At 34.7% G+C, this 23367-nt stretch overlaps 1 protein-coding gene across 2 annotated transcripts in view; it reads right to left on the bottom strand.

Moving 5' to 3' along the window:
- The window catches only part of FCHSD2 (FCH and double SH3 domains 2), a 354207-nt gene that overhangs the window by 276795 nt on the left and 54045 nt on the right, over window positions 1-23367 (bottom strand). For both annotated transcript variants that reach the window (XM_031961492.1, XM_031961491.1), the window contains exon 3: window positions 8835-8880. In XM_031961492.1, coding sequence (XP_031817352.1) covers window positions 8835-8880 — 46 coding nt within the window. The remainder of the gene's footprint in view (window positions 1-8834; window positions 8881-23367) is intronic.

Genomic DNA, 23367 nt, shown 5'->3' with positions numbered 1-23367 from the left:
TCAGAGAAATGCAAATTAAGACAATTCTGAGATACCACTACACACCTGGCAGATTGGCTAAGATGATAGGAAAAGATAATGACAAATGTTGGAGGGGATATGAGAAAACTGGGACACTGATACATTGTTGGTGGAACTGTGAACAGATCCAACCATTCTTGTTAAGGATCATACCTAAGTGAAGGGGCAGATCAGTTCTCCTAGAGCCCCCACAGTTATGGATCATAACATCTGAAGGAGTTGCAAAGCACCCTTTACTGACACAGGTGTTGCTTGTGGACTGGGAATGAAATAAATTGGAGGGAAGAGGAGAGAGGTCAGACAACGCAACTGCCTCTCAATCTCCTTGTATCATCATCATTATCTGCTCACATGAAGAGATCCATTCTACAGGTCTGAGTAAGATCTCCAGCAACCACTGGCAGCTGGCTCCCATATCACAACATATGGCACCTGAATGTGGAACATAAGAACCACAAGAAACAAAGACACAGCAGCACCCCCAGGAGCTGTTCGTGAGTAGGATCCTCCCAGAGTTCCTTCGGTAACATGCAGGGACGGAAAGGGAGAAGAGACCTCGGTAAGACTTTTTTAGTCAGGGTAATTAAATGGGCTAGCACATCAAAGGGCCTAGACAGGATACTGATGAAAGACTTAAATGCCTGTTCTGACTGTAGTCCTCTTCTTCATTTGAAAGTTTGCCTCCATGATATCTTACAAGATCAACACCTACTATAGTATTTCACCCTAATCCAGAGTGCATTCCTCAGTGTGTGAACTCAGATAACAGCAAATGCACAAACTTATTGACCATGCTCTGGGGAGGAAATAATCGCATCTAAAACAAAAAACAGAGAATTATTAAGGACCATGCCTAAGTGAAGAGACAGGTCAATTCTCCAAGAGCCTCCACAGCTGTGGATCATAACATCTGAAGAAGTTGCAAAACAGCCTTTACTGACACAGATGTTGCTTGTGGACTGGGAATGAAATAAATTGGAGGGAAGAGGAGAAAAGTCAGAGAAAGCACCTGCCTCTGAGTCTCCTTATATCATCATCATCCTTTCACATGAAGAGATCCATTCTACAGATCTAAGTTAGACCTCCATCAGTCACTGGCAGGTGGCTCCCATATCACAACAGATTCTGGAGAGCAATTTAGAACTACGCTTAAAAAGTTTTCAAACTGTGCATACCCTTTGACCCAACAGTGTTTCTACTGGGCTTATATCCCAAAGAGATCTTAAAGGAGGGAAAGGGACCCACATGTGTCAAAATGTTTATGGCAGCCTTTTTTGTAATGGCAAGAAACTGGAAACTGAATGGATGTCCATCAATTAGAGAGTGGCTGAATAAATCATGGTATATGAATGTTGTGGAATATTATTGTTCTGTAAGAAACAATCAACAGGATGATTTCAGAGAGGCCTGGAGAGGTTACATGAACTGATGCTAAGTGAAATGAGCAGAACCAGGAGATCATTCATTTTACATGGCAACAGCAAGACTATATGATGATCAATTCTGATAGATATGGCTCTCTTCAACAATGAAATGATTCAAACCAGTTCCAAATGTTCAGTGATGAAGAGAGCCATCTACATTCTGACAGAGGACTGTGGGAACTGAGTGTGGATCACAACAAAGCATTTTCACTCTCTCTGTTGTTGTTTGCTTACATTTTGTTTTCTTTCTCAGTTTTTTTCTTCCTTCTTGATATGATTTTTCTTGTGCAGCAAGATAATTATATAAATATGAATACATTTGTTGGATTTAACATATATTTTAACATATTTAACATGTAATGGACTACCTGCCATCTAGGGGAGAAGATGGAGGGAAGGAGGGGAAAATTTGGAACAGAAAGTTTTGCAAGGATCAATGTTGAAAAATTACCCATGCATATGTTTTGTAAATAAAAAGCTTTAATAAAATAAAAGAAAAAAATAATCAAGGGGTTAATTTAGGCATGTTCTATAGAATATACTTTATATTTTTATCTTTGAATATTCACAAGAAACCATGTAAAACCCTCCTCTACATATACATCAGTGAAATCCCCTTCCCTTTTTCCCAGGGGATGAACATCTGAAATTGGCTATGGCAAGGCACTTGTATAATTAGTATTCTACACTGCATTTATATTGAATTATTAAATTTACAGAGAGACAGCTTGGCATGGTGTAGCAGATAGAACTAGATAGAAAGACCTATCTGTTCAAATCTTATCTATTACACATACTGGCTTTGTGACCCTATGCAAGTAATAATAATAATAAACAACAATGACAAACATTTATATAGTACTTACCATGTGCCAGGTGATTTATAACTATTATCTCATTTGATCCTCACAAACACCATGGAAGATTCTCTCATTTTGCAAATAAGGAAACTGAGGCAAAAAGGGTAAGTGATTTGTCCAGTATTATACAGCTTCTAAGTTTTTGAGGCTTAATCTAAACTCAGGTCTTCCAAGCCCAGTGCTCTGTCTCAGTGCTCAAGGCAACTTTCTAAAACTCTAAGTTTCTTTTTTTATTTTTAATATTATAGCTTTATATTTACAAAACATATGCATGGATAATTTTTCAACACTGACCCTTGCAAAACCTTCTGTTTCAAATTTTCTCCTCCTTCCCCCTACCCCTCCTTCCCTAGATGGCAGGTAGTCCAATACATGCTAAATATATGTATACATATTTATATAGTTATCTTGCTGCACAAGAAAAATCGGATCTAGAAAGAAAAAAAAACCTGAGAAGGAAAACAAAAATGCAAGCAAACAATAACAGAAAGAGTGAAAATGCTGCATTGTAGTCCACACTCAATTCCCATAGTCCTCTCTCTGGCTGTAGATGGCTCTCTTCATGACTGAACAACTGGAACTGGTAAAACTACAAGTTTCAAAGAAGACAATGACATTGGCAAGGGGAAGCTTCCTCATTTGGGAATTTGTTAAATTAGGTGTTTAAAAATGAAGAATAAAATCTTTCAAAAACTGGATGTCTTTTGCAAATGTTCAAATGTGTGAAAAAGGGGACTTGGCTTTTAGAATAATTATATATTAAAAATAAACCTGAGGGGATGGCTAAGTGGTACAGTGGATAGAGCACCAGCCCTGAAGTCAGGAGAACTTGAGTTCAAATCTGGTCTCAAGACTCTTAACAGTTCCTAGCTGTGTGACCCTGGGCAAGTCACTTAACCCAAATTGCCTCAGGAAAAAAAACAAAAAACAAAAATCAAACAGTTTTAAGTTAGCAAAATAAAAGTTGTTTAAAGCAAATTTGTTTTTAAAATGAAGTTACTGTTGATACTTTTACAACAGAAAGGAGGGAGGACATGAAATGCTAAAGTAAACTAGAATAGGATTTGCTCAAGATCACACAGCTAGTCAGATGAAATAATGTAATAATAGTTATGTGATTCAGAATAGGAGGTAATGTAAGTCAGTAATAAATAAGATGTTCATCATGTAAGTCTTCATATATTCCAGGCACATTGATTAAAATTAGTCAAAGATGAACTGATACTCCTGAGATAATAACCAATATAATAACCAATATCCTGATATAATAACCAAAATAAAAGATAAGATGCCAATCTGTTGGATAGCTCCTCTAAGGAAGTTGGAGAGAAAGGCAGAGAAAGAAGACTATCAATAAGCCTTCAAGGAGCTAAAGTCACTCAGCCTCATCCAGAGGCTAGACTCTTCCCAGTTAGAGAAGAAATAGAAAGATTCTCTGGCTGTACAGTAAGCCAAGAAAATAGGGGCTGAAAAAACAGGTTGCTTTTTCACTCTCAATGATAAAAGAATAATTTTGATTCTAAGAAAATATGCAATAAAAATGTTAATGAAACTAATAGTTGAAAATGTAAAAAAAAAAAATCAGTATACAGAGAATGAGGAGACACATTTTCAATCATTTCCTTCATAAAAATCTCTTTGAAAATAGTATAAGTGTTAGAAATGTTATCCAAGTGTCATGAAGATATTCCCACGTGGTCTAGTGGAAAGAGCAATTAATCAACTTGGGAGATCTGTTTTCATTATTGCCTGGGATGATTCACTTCAGTTCTCTGGGCTCAGTTCTTACACCTATGAAATTAGGAGGTTAGACTAAATCAGTGTTTCTGAAAGCTGGCTCTAAAGGAATTTAGAGTCTTACAGAATGTGAAGAAGATCTGTAAGAAAACTTCAGCTATTTCTGCTGAAAGACAAGATCATTGGATTTAGAGTACAAAAGATCTTCAAGCTCATTTAGTCCAAGGGATAACCACTAGTATACATGGAACAATGTGAGCATCATTACTTATTGTCACTTATCCCTATTTTCTCCTTTCCTGGATGCTCCTATATAAGCACGTTAAATTTGTATAGCCTTTTCCAATGGCTCAAACGGATTTACTTTTTCAAGTTCCTTATAATCTCTCTCTCTACATTTCAAAGTTTCTACTAAACTTTGGTCTTTCATCAAAATTATTTGAAAGTCCAGTATTCTATTAATCTTCCCTTTCTTCCCCCAACTCATAAGACTATACTCAGATTTGCAGAGCAAATCATTCTTGGTTATAAACTTTATCATTTCTCTTTTGTAATAATTTATCCCCAATTTTCTTGTCCTTAAAAAGAGTAGCTGCTAAGCCTAATGTCATGCTGACTGGGGTTCTTGAGTATTTAAACTCTTTTTTTTTCTGACTGCTTGCCTTATTTTTTTTTTCCACTGGGAATCTCTAAATTTGGACTGTGATATTCTTGAGAGCTTTCATTTTAGTCAACTCAACAAGCACTTACTAAGTGCCTGCTATATGGCAGACACTGCTAAATGTTAGAGTTACAAAGAATTCAAGAAGTGAAAAGTAGATTCCTTCTATTTTCACTTAGCCCTTTGATTCTCGACAATTGATTTCCTGAAGAATGGGATGTAATGTTTAACCTAAATCAGACTGCTTACTGTCTTGGGGAGAGGGAAGGAAGGGAGAGAGGAAAAGGAGGGAGAGAGGGAGAAAAATTTGGGACACAAAGTTTTGCAGAGATGAATTTGAAAACTATCTCGGCATATATTTGGAAAAATAAAATATTATTTTAAAAAAAGAAAGATATGTAGGCTTTTTTTTCTGGTCATAGTTTTCAGGGATTCTGATCTCTCCTTCACCAATTCTTTGGCTCAGTTGTTTTTAATAATAGATATCTGAAAGTCTCTTCTAATTTATTTTCCATGTTTTGATTTTATTATAATTTTTCTTGTTTTGTTGAGTCACTGATTTCTATTTGGTTTATTCTAATTTTCAGAGAGTCCATTATTTGGGTAAGAGTTTCCATCTTCTTTCAGAAGTTATTTATTCTTTTCTAGTTCCTTCTTTCAGAACTCTTATTTCATTTATAATTTATTTTTGAGAAGGGTAGGGGTTCCCAGTTACTTTTGTAGTGCTTGTGACTAGGCTAATTTTCTTCTCCCTAAAATTGGGCTCACAATGATTTTGAATTGTTCTCTACATCTCAGTTTGTCTCTTGGGTATCTCTAGATTCATGATATTTCTTCATATTTGGTATCTTGTTTATTCATAGCTCCAGCTTTAGTTTATGATTTGGTATTTTGTCTCTGGGCCACCTACACTCTTGGATAGTCTGGGAAAACCTTGATTGATGCTGACCTCATGTTCACAGGCTTACGGATTACAGACTAAGAAATGAGATGAATTTTAGAGACACCTTTGAGGCCAGTGGGTCCAAACTTCTCATTTTTTAGAAATAAGAAACCAGAGCAGAGTAGTGTGGTGACTTACTCAGGGTCATACATCTAGTTAGTTTGGGCTGGTGTTTGAGCTTAGATATTCCTGACCCATCCATTGTTCTGTGCTGCCAGCTTCTGTTTCCCCCAATATTTCTGTATTCAAAGAAGTAGCAAGTTTTAGGCCCCCCTGATCCCTCAAAGTTTTGAGTGCTGCAACCTTCTGGTAATACAGGGCATCCTAGTTGGAAGGCTGATAGTTTCCAGCCCTATGCCCTTCAGTCAGCCATGTCAGAGGGCTATGGCTTTATAATCACCCTGTAGTTTCTCATTTAAGGGATAAAGTTTTCCTGCCCCAGGATCCAGAGGCCTTGTGGCAGGTTTCATGTTCTCCCAGAGTATCTCTTTTCTATGTTGTCACATTAATGACATAGACATCTGTGCTCTTTCTGCTTTATTTAGTAACCCTGGCTGTCTTTTTGTGGAGCTCTGGGCTAGGCTTAATCTATTTTGTTTTGGGATTTCTTGATCATTTTTCTTTCAACTGCTCTTTTTTTAACTGTTGGCTGGAGTACATGTATACGCTTGCATGGAGTACATCAACATGGGCACTGATGCCAACATCTAGATATACCAGGTCCTTGCCTAAAGATTTACCATCTTAGCAGAATCTCCCAGATTTAGTGCTCTTCTGCAGAGCTTGTGAAAGGTTGCCTCCCTGTCATAATGATAACTTTTAATCGAGTTCAGACATTTTAGCATATGCCTTCATCTTAATGTACAACTGTTGCCATCTTCAGCTTTAACACAGAATATAAATATATGCCTACTTATATTTTCTACCTCCATCTTATTTATCAAGGCTGCTATCACTTCTGCATCATTGTACCTATCTCTGACAGGCCCAATCCCCATAAAAAACCTTCAATAGGTCACAGATTATAAATTCAGATAACCAAGACTATTAGAATTGTAGTAAAGTAAAAATTTTAAAAATTTAAAAATAAATCTAAGGATTTAAGGACTTGAGGATTAAAGAAACAAGCAGTGGTAAGATGTGACTATTTTGGAGGTCTTCCTCCCCCACTTCACTTTCAAGTTAAGGGCTATATTATTGACAGCTAAGATGGCAAGAATTTTGACCTCTTGTTATTTGTTCAAGGATTAAAAGAAAAAAAAAAAAAAGCATCTGCACAGTCTTCAGGATATCGTTTAGCAATCCCCTCTGAGGTCCTTTCCTTTTTTAGATTTAGCAATAAAATGACTGATAACTTAAATAGCTCTCTCTTAAACTGAACCTGTGCCTCAATTCAAAAACTTAAGCTAAAATAGCATTTACCTTTTCTTCTTTCAGATAAGAGTGGGATTGTCCCTTCTTCTCCTTAGGTGTCCTTTTTCTTTAAGTTGCATATTACTTCCTAATTGTTTTATTAATTCTTAAAAGTTTACTTCCATTCCTTTTCTATTCCCTAATCTTAAACTTTGTCTTTCTTTCCCTTCTACTTATCTCAAGTAGGATGATCATTTATTCCTCCCAATCCTGTATTTTAATTCTTCTAGATTCCATCTAAAAAGGGAGTTGCATCTAAAAAGGAAGAATAATGATAGCAAAGAGAAAGAAAGGAATCACTCCCAGATGTGTTGGTATACCAGCTGTTTATAAAGACACTATAAAGCAGTATGATGCAGCACAAAAGGATTGTATTTGCAGGCAGAGGACCTGCGTTCAAATACCAGATGTCACTTACTACTATGACCTTTGATATCATTTAACCTTTCTTGGCCTCACTAACTCAGTTGGCTCATCTGTAAAATAAGGTGATTGAAATAAAAAGTTATTATTAAAAAAATAAGGTGATTGAACTAGTTAATCTCTAAGGTCCTTTCCAGAGCTAAAATCTAGGCATCTATGATTATTAAGAATAGTCCTGGGGTTCTAATGTGAATGCTATAACATAGAATTATTTCCTTACTTCTTTTATCTCATAAAATGTCTACTGTTAAAAGTTTCTGAGATTTAAATAGAATCTTTAAGATCACAAATGTATTAATATTTTCCTAATCTGCACCTAGTAAAAAGTAAACCATTCCTCTTCCATTCCCATGCCTTATAGCATGCCACCTTAAACTAGAAGAGTACTAGGTCCCAAAATTGTTTCTGCTCCCCATGCTAAAACTCCTAATTCCTTAGATGAGTGTTTGGGGCAAGAGCAAAAAGCAAAAATTTAAAATCACGATGATATTCTATAAACATAAAAACACATACACATACATCTTCTGTTTGCCATAAAATGTTGTCAGACATTGTCACAAAAAGTTGGGTAATCAATTGTCTCAAGTCACTAAACTGGTTATTTATGATTGGGTTTAGTGAAATAATGTGTCTAAACAAGCTTAAGTTTGAGACTTTAAAATTTAACATTTCTATGCAGAAAAGTAATTCCCTCTAATGGACACATATGAACCTTTCAAACTCCAACAAGCTATTCTTTGCTAGAACATATACTTATTAACTCCTGTACACTTATAGCATGATTTTATCAGTATGTTGCTGGCACAGATAGCATTTAACAATTTTGGCCTAACCAAGGCTATAATTTTAAAGAAAATCCTTGCAGTTCTATCAGATACTCCCACTTGCTCCTAAGGTGTGGTTATAAGTTCTACTAATAGAGCTAGAAACTCAATAACTATTACAGAATATAAAATATTTAAATCAATTCCTCTTATGCAGGAAGACAGTACAAGAATAGAGGTGGGGGGGAGGAGAGATAGTGGAGAAGAGGGAAGCTTCTAGAAGTTAAGGATTCTAACTATCCATAGAAATTACTGGCAACCACAGGAATTACTTACAGAATTATAATCATAGAATATAATAATAAAGGATGTTTTTTTCCAGAGAAGAAGTAACTTTCTGGTAAGGAAATATTCACTGCCTCATGAGAATCCTCAAAAATAGAAGGTGAAGAAGGAATCAGTTGGGACTTCCAAGAGAGAGCAGCCATCAAAGCATGGGAGAAGAGGGCAGCCTCTGGCAACTCTGATTTCCTTAGTCAATCATTTTAAAATACCTTAAATGAGCGTGATAAAGAATCTTGCCCTTACCTGTGCATATTCTCTCTCAATTGCAGCCTTCTTTTGACTGAATGTCCTAAAAAAGAACAAACATTTATTTCAAAAAAAATGCACAATAAGTAAAAAACTCAGTGAAAAAAATAACTTTCAAACATTCTTTGTTTCACCAAGGAGAAAAGGGAAAATTACACAAAAGAATTTCATACTCTTATGATAAAAGGTTCTCAATAATCAACATATATCAACACAAAACTATTTCCTCCACTCTAATGATTTACCAGACTGACAACTCTGAGGGCAATATAATTAAATACAACAATTCCAGGCCTAAATATATATTCATATGTTAAAATGACTATTTTAAGTTGACGAGTGTTTTTTTTTTCCCCAAAATAAGAAAAGGATAGTTGCAGACAATTCAGAGACTAACCAAAATTTCTTACTTTTCATTTTCATTGGGCTTTACCAATACTGACACAACTTTATTCTGCCACTGGAAAAACTGAGTATTTAGAACTCACTGAAAATTTATAGGTTTTTTAAAATCAGGGGTTCTTAATCTGCAGTCCATGGACCCTCAAGGAGTATATGGATAGATTTCAGGGAATTTGGGCAGGAAATAAAAAGATAGATATCTATCTGTCTAGCTAGCTAGCTAGTTGTCCATTCAAGCTTGCTCAGTGACCTCACTAGTACCCAAAGGTGTGAATATTACTAATATTTATTTATTTATTTATTTATTTATTTTTGCTGATTCCCAGATCATTCTATCCAGACCTAGTCTCTTGCCTGAGCTTTCTCCAGTCCCACACCACCTCTTGGACATCTCAACCTCAATATGTACAAGACAGAACTCATTGTCTTTTCACCCAAACTATTCTTCACAATTTTCCTACTGCTATCAAAGGCATTACTACTAGTCCTACCCCCATCTCATCCCCAAATCGAGCAGGTTTGCAATCTAGGTTTTATTCTCAACTGACTCTTCACTCAACTTACCCAATCTAACCAATCTCTTGCCAAGTCTTTTTTCTTCTGTCTCTCATATCCATGCCCTTCTCTCTACTCAGTCATATTCTGGTATGAGCCCTCACTACTTCACGACTACGGTATTACAAAATATTTCTGGTTGATCTCCCTGCCTCAATTTTTTTTCTATTCCAATCCATTCTTCACTCAACTACCTAAGTGATTTCCCTAAATTGTAGGACCATGTCAATACCCCCTCACTCATAATAAACTCCAGGAGATATCTATTACCTCTAGAATCAGATATAAAAAATCCTGCTGGGCATTTAAAGTCTTTTATAATCTGGCCCATTTCTATCTTTTCCATCTTCTTACACTTTGCTCTCCCTCCTATACAATTCTACTAAACTGGTCTAATTACTGCTTCTCACGAAGGATACTCTATTTTCCAACTCCATGCATTTTTACTAGTTCTCTCATATCTGAATGGTCTCCCCTTGCACCTCAGTCTTCTAGCTTCCTTGGACTCCTTAAATACTCAATTCAAATGTCATCTTCTGCAATAAGCTTTTCCTTCTTGGTCCATCCCACATCCCTTCCCTCTCCCCACTGTTAGTGATGACCTTCTTCTGAGATTACCTTCCTTTTATACAATACGATATATATGCTTTATTTACATAGCTATTTAAGTGGTATCTCCCTCATTAGAATGTGAGCTCTTCTAGGACAGAGACCAGATTTTAACATTTTTTGGTATTCTTAGTCTTTTACCACAGTGCCTAACACAAAGTAAGCACCTAAAATATATTTGTGATTATCAGTGCGTCCCTCTGTCTGTCTGTCCTGGTAACCTTTGCATCTTAGTAAGACATGCTAAAGTTTGCATTCATCCAGCATTGCCTTTGAGAACCTTATGCCCCGTCCAAGCCACAATGACATATCAGAAAAAGATTTATTGTAATTCAAAGAAATTATTTCTTTTCCCTGTCTACATGATTGCTCCCTCCCCAAATTGGAGTTGGAATGAATTAAGTTACACAGTTTCTCAACTAATATTATTTCAGCAATTTCAAAACCAACATGTGGGGAAAATACATTCAATATATACTAGGATACAAAATGAATATAAATTAGCTGATACTTTCAATTGTTTAAAAAAAAACCATCTGGTAGCATCCTGCATGACTCTAGAATCATAGGACTATAAACTGATAGTTTAAGGAATTATAAAGATCAATTGATCCAACTCCATCATTTTACAGAGGTCTAGGTGGGCTTTCCAAAAATCTGGTATAGTGGAGACCACTTCTTTATGTTCATTCAACTAGCTGAAAGGTATGAAGAATCTAAGCTTCTACTAGGCTTGGGTGACATCTTTAAAAAAAAACTGATTCAAAATAGCAAAATATAGGTTTAAATGCTCTTTTTTAACAGGATACCTTCCATGTATATTTCAAGATCCCTTAAAAATGTTACAACAGAGATATCTTTGTTTCAGGAAAGTATAGTTATTAATATCAGTGAATAAAATAGTCTTGCTACCATCATGGAGGGTGTCCAGCATAAAGAACAAATCAAAGAGGGATTGTCTACAGATGGTGAGATGCTCCAGATATTCCTGTTTAAGGATAACATTGTTTTGATTATATCAAATGTTGTACTATTGCAGTGTTCCCTCAATGAGATCTATAAATCATGGGAAAAGCTTGTCCTATCCACACATGGAAAAAAAAAAACCAACAAGATGAAAGCTACCTCTATGCAGTAGGATGGATTGGTTACTTACAGAATTTGTTCATGTCAATCAGTACTATAAAATGAGCACTATAAATGGACAATAAGTTAGGCTCATAATTGAAAATAAAGAGAGGAGGATAATAAGCTGGATTACTTTAGTAATCCAGTAAAGTGAACAGTGCTTTTAATGATCCTAAACTCCCTGAAACAAAGTCCTTATTTGTTTTAACATTTTTTTCTATGTTAAATGTTTGCCCTTTAAAAAAACTTTTTTTTTTCAAATTATTGGGCAAAATATTGGCCTTGACTTACAATGTGTGCCTCATTCTGAATGTCAATCTATATCTATCTATTGTTTCTCTGGCATGAATTGGGTAGCAGTCTTCAGTACCTCTGGAATCATGATTGATCATTAATCATGGTTGATCATTACATTGATCAACATTAAATTTTTCAGAACTGTTTTGTTTTGAACAATATTAATGTTAGAAATTGTCCCCTTGGTTCAGCTCATTTTACACTAGTTTATACATATCTTCACAGATTTCCCTGAAATTTTATTTCTTCATCTCTTATAGGACAATATTCTAAAACATTTATAATAACAAGATCTTTTTAAAAAATTAATATCAATGTTCTGGTGAAGCTATATGGATGTAAGACAGAAAATAAGAGTCTTAAAATAGTTTAAATTTAGAAATTTCAACAGGCAACATCTAGCTTTGGGTACACATGATTTAATTTCTACTGTATTTATAGCTAAGATTTATTTGCTTAGACATTAAAAGACACTAAGAGGACACCTAATGTACAGTGTGTTGGTCATGATGATGCAGTTAGTGGCAGTGCAGAGAGTTGTGGGAATCCCTTCTGGTCGACGCAGGTCCAACATGAAAGAATTCACAAACCCAAAAAGTCTGAATGGCAAAAGGGAACTTTATTGTTGGCACTGAAAAGCCAGCTTTGCTAGGAAAACAGATTTTTTAGTGGCAAGGTCCTGTCAGAGAAACAGAGGTTATCACTGAGAAGAGGGTAACTTCACAGCAGGCAAGAGTCCTGGTAGGTAGCTATGCCAAAAGGAGATGTCCCCTAGCAAAGCATAATTCCTACTTCAGACTTCTGCAAAGATTTGGAGTTCAAAATGGTCATTTTATAAGAAATATGAGACTGAGGCTTCTATTGTCAATGCCCCCTGGCCCAGATTTCCAGTTAAATGAGACCACTTAAGTGGTCCTAGGAGTGGTCCTAGACTAATTTTCAACTCAATAGAGGGTGCAGCTACTCAATAGAGGGTGCAGCTAGTCACCACCAAGATAACAGAATGAAATCACTTGATTCCCTGAAATCCTTGATTTCAGAGTTTTTTTCCCCATTGCTCCCCAAAAGCCAACAATTTACATCAATGAAGTCAGAAATATCCAAGTTAAAGTTATCTCTAACAGTAACTACCCGTGATGACAGACAAACTGCTTAAAGTTCTCAGTCTCCATTTTCCATATGTTAAAAATGTAAAAAATATATGTAAAATGAAGATTTTAAACTAGATTTTCTTGGAGCTCCTTTTTATCTCTAAATGTATGATCTTATCCTTTTAAACTTAGCATCAAGTCATTCTCAAATGGAGATGTTTTCTTAAATAGTATACAAGAAAAAAGAATGTAAGTTGGTTTTGTTTTTTAAATCTTGAAAATATAAATGGTGGACAATCTAAATAGAATATATAATATTTACAATTGTCATAAAACATACCTGTATATATTCCTCCCTTTTTCCAGGGGAAGAAAATTAATCATGTTGCCAGAAATGATATAGTACACAATTCTTAAATTTTTATATTTTTATGTTAGTTATTAACATACAGGATGAATCTAGGAGGGAACTGAGAGAAAATTAAGTAGAGTCTTTCAAACAAAGGATATATTATGTATTTTGAAGAATGTTCTAAAGTCTGAATCTCATATTTTGAAAGAAAATCCTTTGTTCAGTCAGTATTACAACCTCACTTGTCCATCTGCTCAAAAGGCAAGATGACTTCCTTATAGAGATTAGCTCTATCAATGTATTAAAAAGTAACTTAATTTTGTTTTAAAAGTATTATTTATAGAATAATAGACCTTAGACCTTAAAGATTTCATATAGTCAGACACCTCCATTTAGTAAATTAAGATCAAAGAGAGATAAAAGAACCTGTTCAAATTCATACAAAGCCAAAATTTAAACCCAAGTCCTATAGACTACAAATTCACTCTACTTTTCCCTCGACCAATGTACAGATTTTGCAGTATTTCAGAATCAGTAATGTTACAGTCATTAACAAATAGAACTTAATAAATTAAAAAAAAAACTTGGACAAAAATATAAAGATGAAAATGTATGGTTTTCAATGTTCAATTTCAGGAACTCCAAGCTAACCTGTTTAAAAGCAAGATAGAGAAATCACATAACTTTTTTGGGCCTGAGATGTCTCATCTGAAAAATTAAATAGTCTCTAAAGTTCTTCCCAGCTCTGATTCCTATGCTTTCATGATGAGAGACAGTATGGGGGGGAGGGGGGGAGGGAGGGAACAAAGGAAGGGGGAGAAAGAAGAGGGAGAGGGAAAGAGAGAAAGAGGAGGACAGGGAGAAGGAAAGAAAAGGAGGGAGAGGGAGAAAGAAAGAAAGGGAGGGAAAGGGAGAAGGAGAAGGAGAGAGAAAGAAAGAGGAGGAGGAAGAGGGAAAGGGAGAGGAAGATAATTACAGAAACATAGACTCCATTACCAAATAATTTCCTAAAATAGCTGCCACAACCAAGGGATTGAAAGAACCCAGAAAATGTCTTAGTCACTAACACATATTCTCCTAGGTAAATGGAAAGGGGTCCATTAGCTTTGAGTGTAAATTCAATCTACAAAATTCTAAGGAAAGGAAGATGGAAAACTATGAACAATATCATCTCTGAAAAGAATTTTAAAGAAAATGAGCCTGCAGAAATTAACATGAGATTCAGCTAACCCAGACTGTCCTAATTTACAAATGAAATTAGAAGAGGACAACAAATAGAATAAACATAAAACAAATCTGCCATCATTTTTATAATCATTCATTTTCTTTTCTTTATTTTTTTATAATCATTTATTTTCAACAACAAAAATAGAAGAACCACAACGATTGGACTCTTATCATTTCCTTACCTGAAGTACCAACAAAATAGGGAAACATGGCTATACCTAACCAAGAACACAGAGAAGTAATCTTTGGAGGAGATACATCTGTGAAGACACACTGAGAACTCAAAATGAGACAACTGTTTATCTATCTATGTTCAAAATATATTTGTGGACAAACAAGTAATAGAAGAAGAATATTGCAAAAGAATGCTAAAAAAAAAAAAAAAAAAAACCACAAACAGAACTTTTACTACCTCAAAGGAACCAAGATGACAGCAGCAACTACCAACTTTCATGTCTCCTGACACTGGTTAAATAACATATTCAATTTTTAACATATCTGAACACAGAAAGTTCTTCTCCACTAAAATATCTCTCAAGAAAATATCAAAATAATATAAGATTCCACAAAAGACTCAACTATGCATTTAACTTTATTCAACAATTGACTAAATAATAACATGAAGCAAGATATTAATTAAAGAGCTATATAATTTTAAAAAAGCATTTATCAACATCATGGAAGATGTCCCTCCATTAAATCTGAAAAAGTCTTTGCCTACCATGTTAAGTTTTCTTTTCTAAATTCACAAATAACAACATATTAATTGGATTGAGTAGAAGTGAATTAGAAATAGAAATCTCTTTCCATGTGGGTCATACCTCCCAAATCTATTCTTTATCCTCAAAATGACTTTTACTTAATCTCTTCATCCAAACCTCTTCTCCCAAGTCTCTGGTCTCATTTTCCTCCATTCTCAGTCTTGGTAAAAGTATGACTATTCATTATTATTCTTGTTTGAGTCAAGTCAATAAGCCAACATTAATCACTTACAATGTGCTAAATACTGGCAATACAAAAAAAAGGGGGGGGGGACCCAAAAACACTAATGAAGAAGAAAACATACAAATAATTATTCACTTACAAGATGTATACAGGGTTAATTGGAGGCAATTTCAAAGAGAAGGCACTAACACTGACTGGGTGGGGCTAAGAAAAGGTCAGTTTTTCACATAAAAGTTACGTATCAAATAAATGGAGAACTTTTTTCAGATTTATAATATGAGTCATTCATTTATTGATAAAGGGCCAAAGGATATGAACAAGTAGTTTTTGGATGAAGAAATCAAAGCTATATATACTCATAAAAATGCTCTAAATCATTATTGATTAAAGAAATTTAAATTAAAACAACTTGAGATATCATCTCACACTTATCAGATTCCCTAAAATGATAGAAAAGGAAAATGACAAATGTTGAAGATGTGAAAAAATTTGGGACCCATTGGTGGAACTGTGAACTGATCCAACCATTTTGGAGAGCAATCTGAAATTATGCTCAGAGAGTCATAAAACTATTTATTTAAAAGGTTGATAGATACACAGATGGATACATGAATAGAGATAAATATAGACATATAAATTAAATCTATAGATAGATATCAATATACATAGTAGGAATGTTTCCCAAGGTGATCAAGGAAAAAGGAAAAGAACCTATATATTCTAAAATATTTAAAATATTTCCAAAGAATTGGAAACTGAGATGTCCATCAATTGTGGAATGACTAAACAAATTGTGGTATATGACTATGATAGAATACTAGTGTATATATGAAATGAAAAGCAGGTTATTTTAGAAAAACATGGAAAGATTTGCATGAAGTAATAAGAATGAAATGAGCAAAAACAAAGATTGTTGCTACAGTAACAGTACTATTGTTCAAAGAACTATATATGACAAAGCTATTTTCCCATTCACATCAACTACAAAGGACCTATAAAAGAAGATGCTATCTGCCTCCAGAGAAAGAACAGATAAATAAAAGTACACATAGTATGGTTATATATGTGTGTCTTTCTCTAGTATGGGGAGGGAGGAAGAAAAGCAGTTTGGAACTAAATATGTGACCAAAAAAACACAATAAATTAAATTTTAAAAGAACACCATCGCTATCCTCAAGGAACTCTCAGTCTAGTGGGGAAGACAATATGTAAGTAATTGTTCAGTTATGAGATATATATACAGAGTAAACTGGAAGTCCTTGAGTGGGATTATGAAAGTCTTCTACTACTCCCTTGCAATACTCCCTTCATATTCTGTTAATCTTCAATGTAGGGTTTCCCCCATCATCTGCCTTCTTTGTTCCTAATCCCATAATGCTGCATAACAGAGGAAATCATACAACATTGTCAACAAAACACTAAGAATTGATACTATCAATATAACCTCAAATGGGACTTTATTATTAACACAACATTATTTTTATCCATTCCTTAAGACCTCAAAATTGTTATAGCTTCAATTATCCTCTCTTCATCTGCTCCAGTCGCTCAAAAAAAGGCAGCCATTCTCCTTATCAAAGCTAGCTCCTCTAATTGAGTCCATATTCTCACTCAGGCCCTTTATTCCAGGAGTTTAACACAGTAATTATTTTCCTTTTCTTCTTTCCAACCTCTTCAAATAGATAGACATTCCTTCCCAATACTTACAAATATGTCCAGCTCTTTTTCATTCTCTTATAATCCAACTTTTGAACTCATCCCTCCTCTTTGTATTGAAAATATTTCAGGGCAGCTAGATGAAACAGTGGATAGAGCACTGGCCCTGAAGGCAGGAGGACCTGAGTTCAAATCTGGCCTCAAACACAATACTTTCTAGCTGTGTGATACTGGGCAAGTCACTTAACCCCAACTGCCTCAGCAAAAAATAAATAAATAAATAAAAGAGTTTCCTGAAAAGTTACCAAAAATTTAAATGTTAAATATTCGATCCTAAGGTCAGTCCTCAGTACCCTTGACCTCTTAGTCAATTTCAACAATCTCAACAGTCTTAATCACCCTCTTTGTCCTGTCCAATCTCTCCTGGTTTTTGTGTTATTTATGTGACCACTCTTCAGTATTCTTTTCTGCTTAGTCATCCATTTCCTATTGCCAAATATGGATGTCCTAACAAAGTTCTGTCCTGAGCCCTTTTTTTCCTCTCTTATGGTGATCTCAACTATTTCCATCATTTCAATGATCTACACAGATCATTGTGTACTGTGCACTGGTCACATATCTGGAATACAATATTAAATTCTAAACTCCATATTAGAATTAACAAGCTTTAGAACCTTCAAATGGAATTGTCCTGAAAGAGTATGTCACACTAATTAACTTAAGGAATTAGGAAATTTTAAGCTGAAAATGAAAAAACTTAAGGAGACACAATAGCTGTCATCAAGTATTTGAAAGATGTCCAAGTTGGATAAGGAATGAAATTTGTTTGGCCTGGCTAAGTACAGTTGGAAAAAAATCATAGGTGGAATTAAGGCATCAAGAAAGAAAGAAAACCCCAACAACAACAACCACCCCCAAAACTTCTGTACAATTAGAACTTTCCAAAAGTAGAATGAACTTCCTTCATCTGATATCTCCAAATTAAGGCTGGATAAGATCTAGTGAATGTTAGAAAGGATATTCCTTAAATACACATTAAAACAAAGGGCACTAGAGGTCCATTTCTTTTTTTTTTTCTTTTTTTGGGAGATTATACATATACATTCTTTAAAAAAAAAAAAAAAGCCCATTTCCTTATGAATCATATTGGGAAAGAAAAACCTGAACAAAAAAATCAGCGGAAAAAAAAAAAACAAAAAAAAGGGAAACGTGAACATAAAATATGTATTATTACATTTAATCCCTATATTTGTCTCTGGAAACAGCATTTCCCATTCAAAGTTCCCATTCAACCCCATATTGGGATTGCCTTGGATCGCTGAACGAATGAGAACTAAGACTTTCCTAGTTCATCAGTGCAAAATTTTGCTGTTACTGTATATAATGTATTCCTGGTTCTGCTTTTTTCTTTCACATCAGTTTGTATAAATCTTTCCAGGCCTTTCTAAAATCAGCTTGTTTATTTTTTATAGAACAATAATATTCCATTACTTTCATATACCATAACTTATTAAGCCATTCCTCAACTGACAGACATTTACTCATTTTCCAATTCTTTGCCACCATAAAAAGAGCTGCTACAAACATCTTTGCATATGTGGGTCCTTTTCCCTCATTTATGATTTCCTTGGGATACAGACCCAGCAATGGCACTGCTGGATCAAAGAATATGCAGAGTTTTGTAGCCTTTTCAGTATAGTTCCGAATTGCTCTCCACAGTGGTTGGATCATTTCACAACTTCACCAACAATGCTTTAGTGTCTAGGGGTCCATTTCAACTACAACTATTTGAACAATCAGAAGTCCTGGTTCTATAGGACTTAAACCTCACCACTTGAACTCAAATTCATTATGTCCAAAGCACAGTTCATTATCTTTAAGGCTAAAACCTACTCTTCTAGAACTCTCAAATAGTGAAAACATAAGGACTAGAACAAGAGAATCTAGGCTCTGAAATTTACAACCAGTTCAATCATAGACAAGTCATTTGCTCATTTGTAAAATGAGAGGTTTTTGACAAGACAGTCTCTAATGTTCCCTCCAGTTGTAAATCTAAGATTCCAAGATCCTTCTCAAATCCACATAGCCACTCCTAAATATATGCCTCAATTCCCATCCCATATATTTAACTATTTATCAAATATTTCCAATTAGATGTCCCCTCAGCATTTCAAATAGCCTATTTCTTTCCAAACATATCAAGAAAACATGACTTTGTAAAGAAAAGATAATACTGTTACCCTCATTTTCTTACCTCCCCTATTTATGCCTTTTTATAAAAAAAAAATCAGCACTTTTTTCCTAATATTAGCCCTCCTGTTGCCCTTCAAGTTTTTGTCTTTTAAAAAGGGAAGTTTGAGCACCACAGCTAATAAAACAACTGTAGTTTCTACCTCTCATCCTCTACCCCTCTAAAAGGGAGAGAAAGGGAAGTTTTCTCCTTTGAGTTCTTGATTAAATATTGCTTTAGTTTTGAGTTTGGTAACATTTCATTTTCTAACAAGTTAGATTTAATAGATAGGAAAATGTTTTCCTAGATTGCAAAATGCAAAGCATTTGACAATATCTATCATACAATTCTGTGGATAAGATGGAGAGATATGAGCTAAATAATAATAAAGCTATGTAGATGAAAATCTAGTTGAATGACTGGGTCCAAAGAAAAGTCTACTATGATTCCATGTCAACTCAGAAGGTCTCTAGTATTCTTGACACTATTTAACATTTTAATCAATGGTCTGGATAAAGGCAAAGATAGTATGCTTCTTACAGCTAAGGTAATGAAAGATGAAATATTTCTGCTACGTAGAATGTTGGATTAAATCTCATAAGAAGAAATATAATAGAAAGAAATGTAAAGTCTTATGCTTGAGTTCAAAAAAACTTCACAAAAATGAAATGGAGGAGGCATGACTAGTTCATCTGAAAAACTTGTAGGATGCCCAAAGAACTATAAAACTGTGCATACTCTTTGATTTAGTAGTGACTCTTCTGAGTCTATATCCCAAATAGATCATAAAAGAGGGAAAAGGACTCACAAATGCAAAAATATTTGTAACAGCCTCTTTTGTAGTAGAAATTGAGTGGATTCCCCTTAGTTGGGGAATGGCTGAATGTTATAGCATATGGATATAATGGAATATCATTGTTCTATAAGGAATGATGAGCAGGCTGATTTCAAAAAAGCCTGAAGAACTTACCTGAACTGATGCTAAGTGAAATAAGTGAGCAGAATCAACAGAACATTGTACATAGCAATAAAATTATGTGATGATCAACTGTGATGAATTTGGTTCTTTTCAATAATGAGATGATTCAAGGCAATTCCAATAGGCTTGGGATGGAAAAAGGCATCTGTATCCAAAGAGAGAACTATGGAGATTGAATGTAGATGAAATTATAGTATTTTCTTCTTTCTCTTGATGTTGTTTACTTGAGTTTTTTTCCTTGTGTTTTTTATTATTTTGATCTGATTTTTCTTGCACAGCATGTTGAATATGGAAATATATATAGAAGAACTGCATATGTTTAACTTATATTGAATTGCTTGTTGTCAAGGGGAGGGGGTAGGAAAGGAAAAAATGTTGAACACGAGGTTTTATAAAGGAGGTTGTTGAAAACTATCTTCGCATGTATTTGGAAAAATAAAATAGTATTACAAAAACTTTTAGGGATTCTAGTGGATTACAAACTCAATCTTGCCACATGTTAAATTTAAAAATCTCTGAGTTGGCTATATTAAGAGATGAATGACCAAGACTAAAAAGATGATATATATTCACTGCTCTTTCTACATTCAGACCAAATCTGGAGCACTGTGTTCAGTTGTAAGTGCAACATTTTAGAAAAACTATTGAAGGGCTAGAAAATATTCAGACAAGGACAACCAAGATGATGAGCATAAAAATATTAACAAATGAGAATTGGTTGAAGGAACTAGGGACATTTAGCACAGAAAAAAGAAAACTTAGGAGGAAATATGACTTTTGATGGAAGAAGGATTAGACTTGTTATGGTTAATGCCAGAGGGCAGAAATAGGAACAACTTGAAATGGGATAAATTTAGGCTTGATATAAAGTTAAAAGTCTGTAATAATTAGAACTATCCAGAAGTAAACTAGCCTGCCTCAGGATATATAATGGATTCCCTGTTCTGTGAAATTTTCAAACAAAAACTTCTTTTCCTGTATTTCTTGAATACTCTGTAAATAGCAAACTAGGCAAGATGAAGGAACATTTCAATGTATGGGTTTAACTACTTGACTCAAGTCTATTTTAAACCTATTTTTGAGATTCCAGGACCAGAGAAGGTAATACTAGTCATCAAGTCTGCTAATTACCAATGGTCCTAGAGGCCCAAATTAGGCTTAAAGGCAAGCACAGAGAACATAGTCATTAGCTTCAATAAACTTGATCATTAGAGCTCTTCTCCCGTCTTCCTGCCCTACCCTGATCCATCTATCCAAATCTTGAAGACTTGATATTAGAAATCCATGTTCAAGTTACAGTTTGGACACTTAGAAGCACTGTGTCTTGTAAATAGAGATGTTTAACCAACATTTACTGAATTAAATGACTTCGTCAATCTAAGAAAATTGTAAAGAGGTCATTTTTTAGTTTTGATATAAGATAAAACTCCCTAAAAGTTAAAGAACCAAGAAGAAGAATGAGATTCCAGCCTCAGATTAACAAACTAGATCCAGATTTGGCAAAAAAAGGAAAAGATTTAACTGAGATCTATTGACTACACTTACCAAGTCTATCAATGAAGGTCTCCATGTTTGTCTTCAAGACTAATTTGAACTTCTAGAACTGCTTCTAATAGGTAGACTAGATGGATAATATTATCAGTTCTCAAAAGCAGACCTAGACCATACTTAAGAGTATTTGGGAAATAGTATACTTTTTTGTTTTATTTCTTTATAATTCCAAACTAAACTGTTATGCAAAGGCTCATTATTTTAATACCCATAATCTCTTGGCTATAAATATTAGAACACTATGAATCTATGAAAAGTTAAAATTACAAACATTCCCAAAAGACAATAGCAATTTGCCCAGTATATTGCAGCATTGCAAAATGGAATTTAGTTTGGAATGTTAGGCATCACAGAATGTTAATCAGCCCAACCCTTCCTTAACTGAGGACTGAGAAAACTAAGGCCCAAAAAGGTTGACTTGCCCAGTGTTATGTATATAATAAGAGTGGCAGAACTAGAATCAGAAACCAGATTTGACATCAAATAAAGTGATATTTCTACTATTACTGTAGTGATATTATTACTAAGAACAATGAATATACAAAAGCTAAGAGAAATCATAAGACACACATATTACCAGAAAAGCAGTAGACCAATCAGCTAACAAGAAAAATGCTTGAATAGCAGCTAAGTGGTCCATGGTACATAGAGCACTGGCCCCAGAGTTGGGAAGATCTGAATTCAAATCTTGACTCAGATACTTATTAGCTATTTAACTCTGGACAAGTCGAATGACTTCTGTCTGTCCAGTTTTCCTCATCTGTAAAATGGAGATAATAATAGCACCTATCTCCCAATCAATTTCCTCAATTGGCTTTAATTAACACAGGGAAGTTCCTCATTTTCAAGAGCATTATTAGTCATCTTACAAGTGTGAGGAAATTTAAGCTAACACCATTCATTCCTCTGGTCAGATCCAGGAATGCCAAGGGTATTCCAGGAATGTAAAGTCGCATGATGCACAAGCTTTGAGTCCCTGAACCTAGCATTCTCAGCACATTTTGCTGCTTCAGAAGCATAAAGTTAGTACATTTTTCCACTCTTAAATTTAGAGACTCACCAATCTTGCCTTCTCCACTGCATCTTCCAGGCCTATCTACTCCAACTTTTAAGGGAGAAAAAACAAGACTTCTATAAAAACAGACCTTGGCTTGTTGCAGTTCAAGCTTTCAGCTGTTAGTATTTAGATAGACAATCCTCAGGACTCTTTATGGTTCTTTTAGCCATAAGAAGGGTGAGAGAGCTGGCAGTAACAGCAGATTTTGGCACTTAAAAAAAAAGGCCACAAAGGAAAAATGAAATAAAAACAGTAATACAACTTATCTTGGAGAGAATATAAAAATGAAGGCAAGGGGGTGAGGGGAAGGGATATTTCAGTGATTATGACTATCTAATAATAGTCTAATTACTTTCAGATCAGTAACAAATTGTGAGAAGCATTCTGCTCCCTGTCCATTTCCCAGTTACTTTAGGAACAAAAAAGAAACTTAAAGAGAGGGAAATAGAGT

The sequence above is a fragment of the Sarcophilus harrisii genome, chromosome 3 (genome assembly GCF_902635505.1).
Source record: "Sarcophilus harrisii chromosome 3, mSarHar1.11, whole genome shotgun sequence".
In the NCBI taxonomy this organism is placed as follows: Eukaryota; Metazoa; Chordata; class Mammalia; order Dasyuromorphia; family Dasyuridae; genus Sarcophilus; species Sarcophilus harrisii.
The sequence above is the reverse complement of the archived record's forward strand: the minus strand, read 5'-3'. Positions and strand labels throughout refer to the sequence as shown.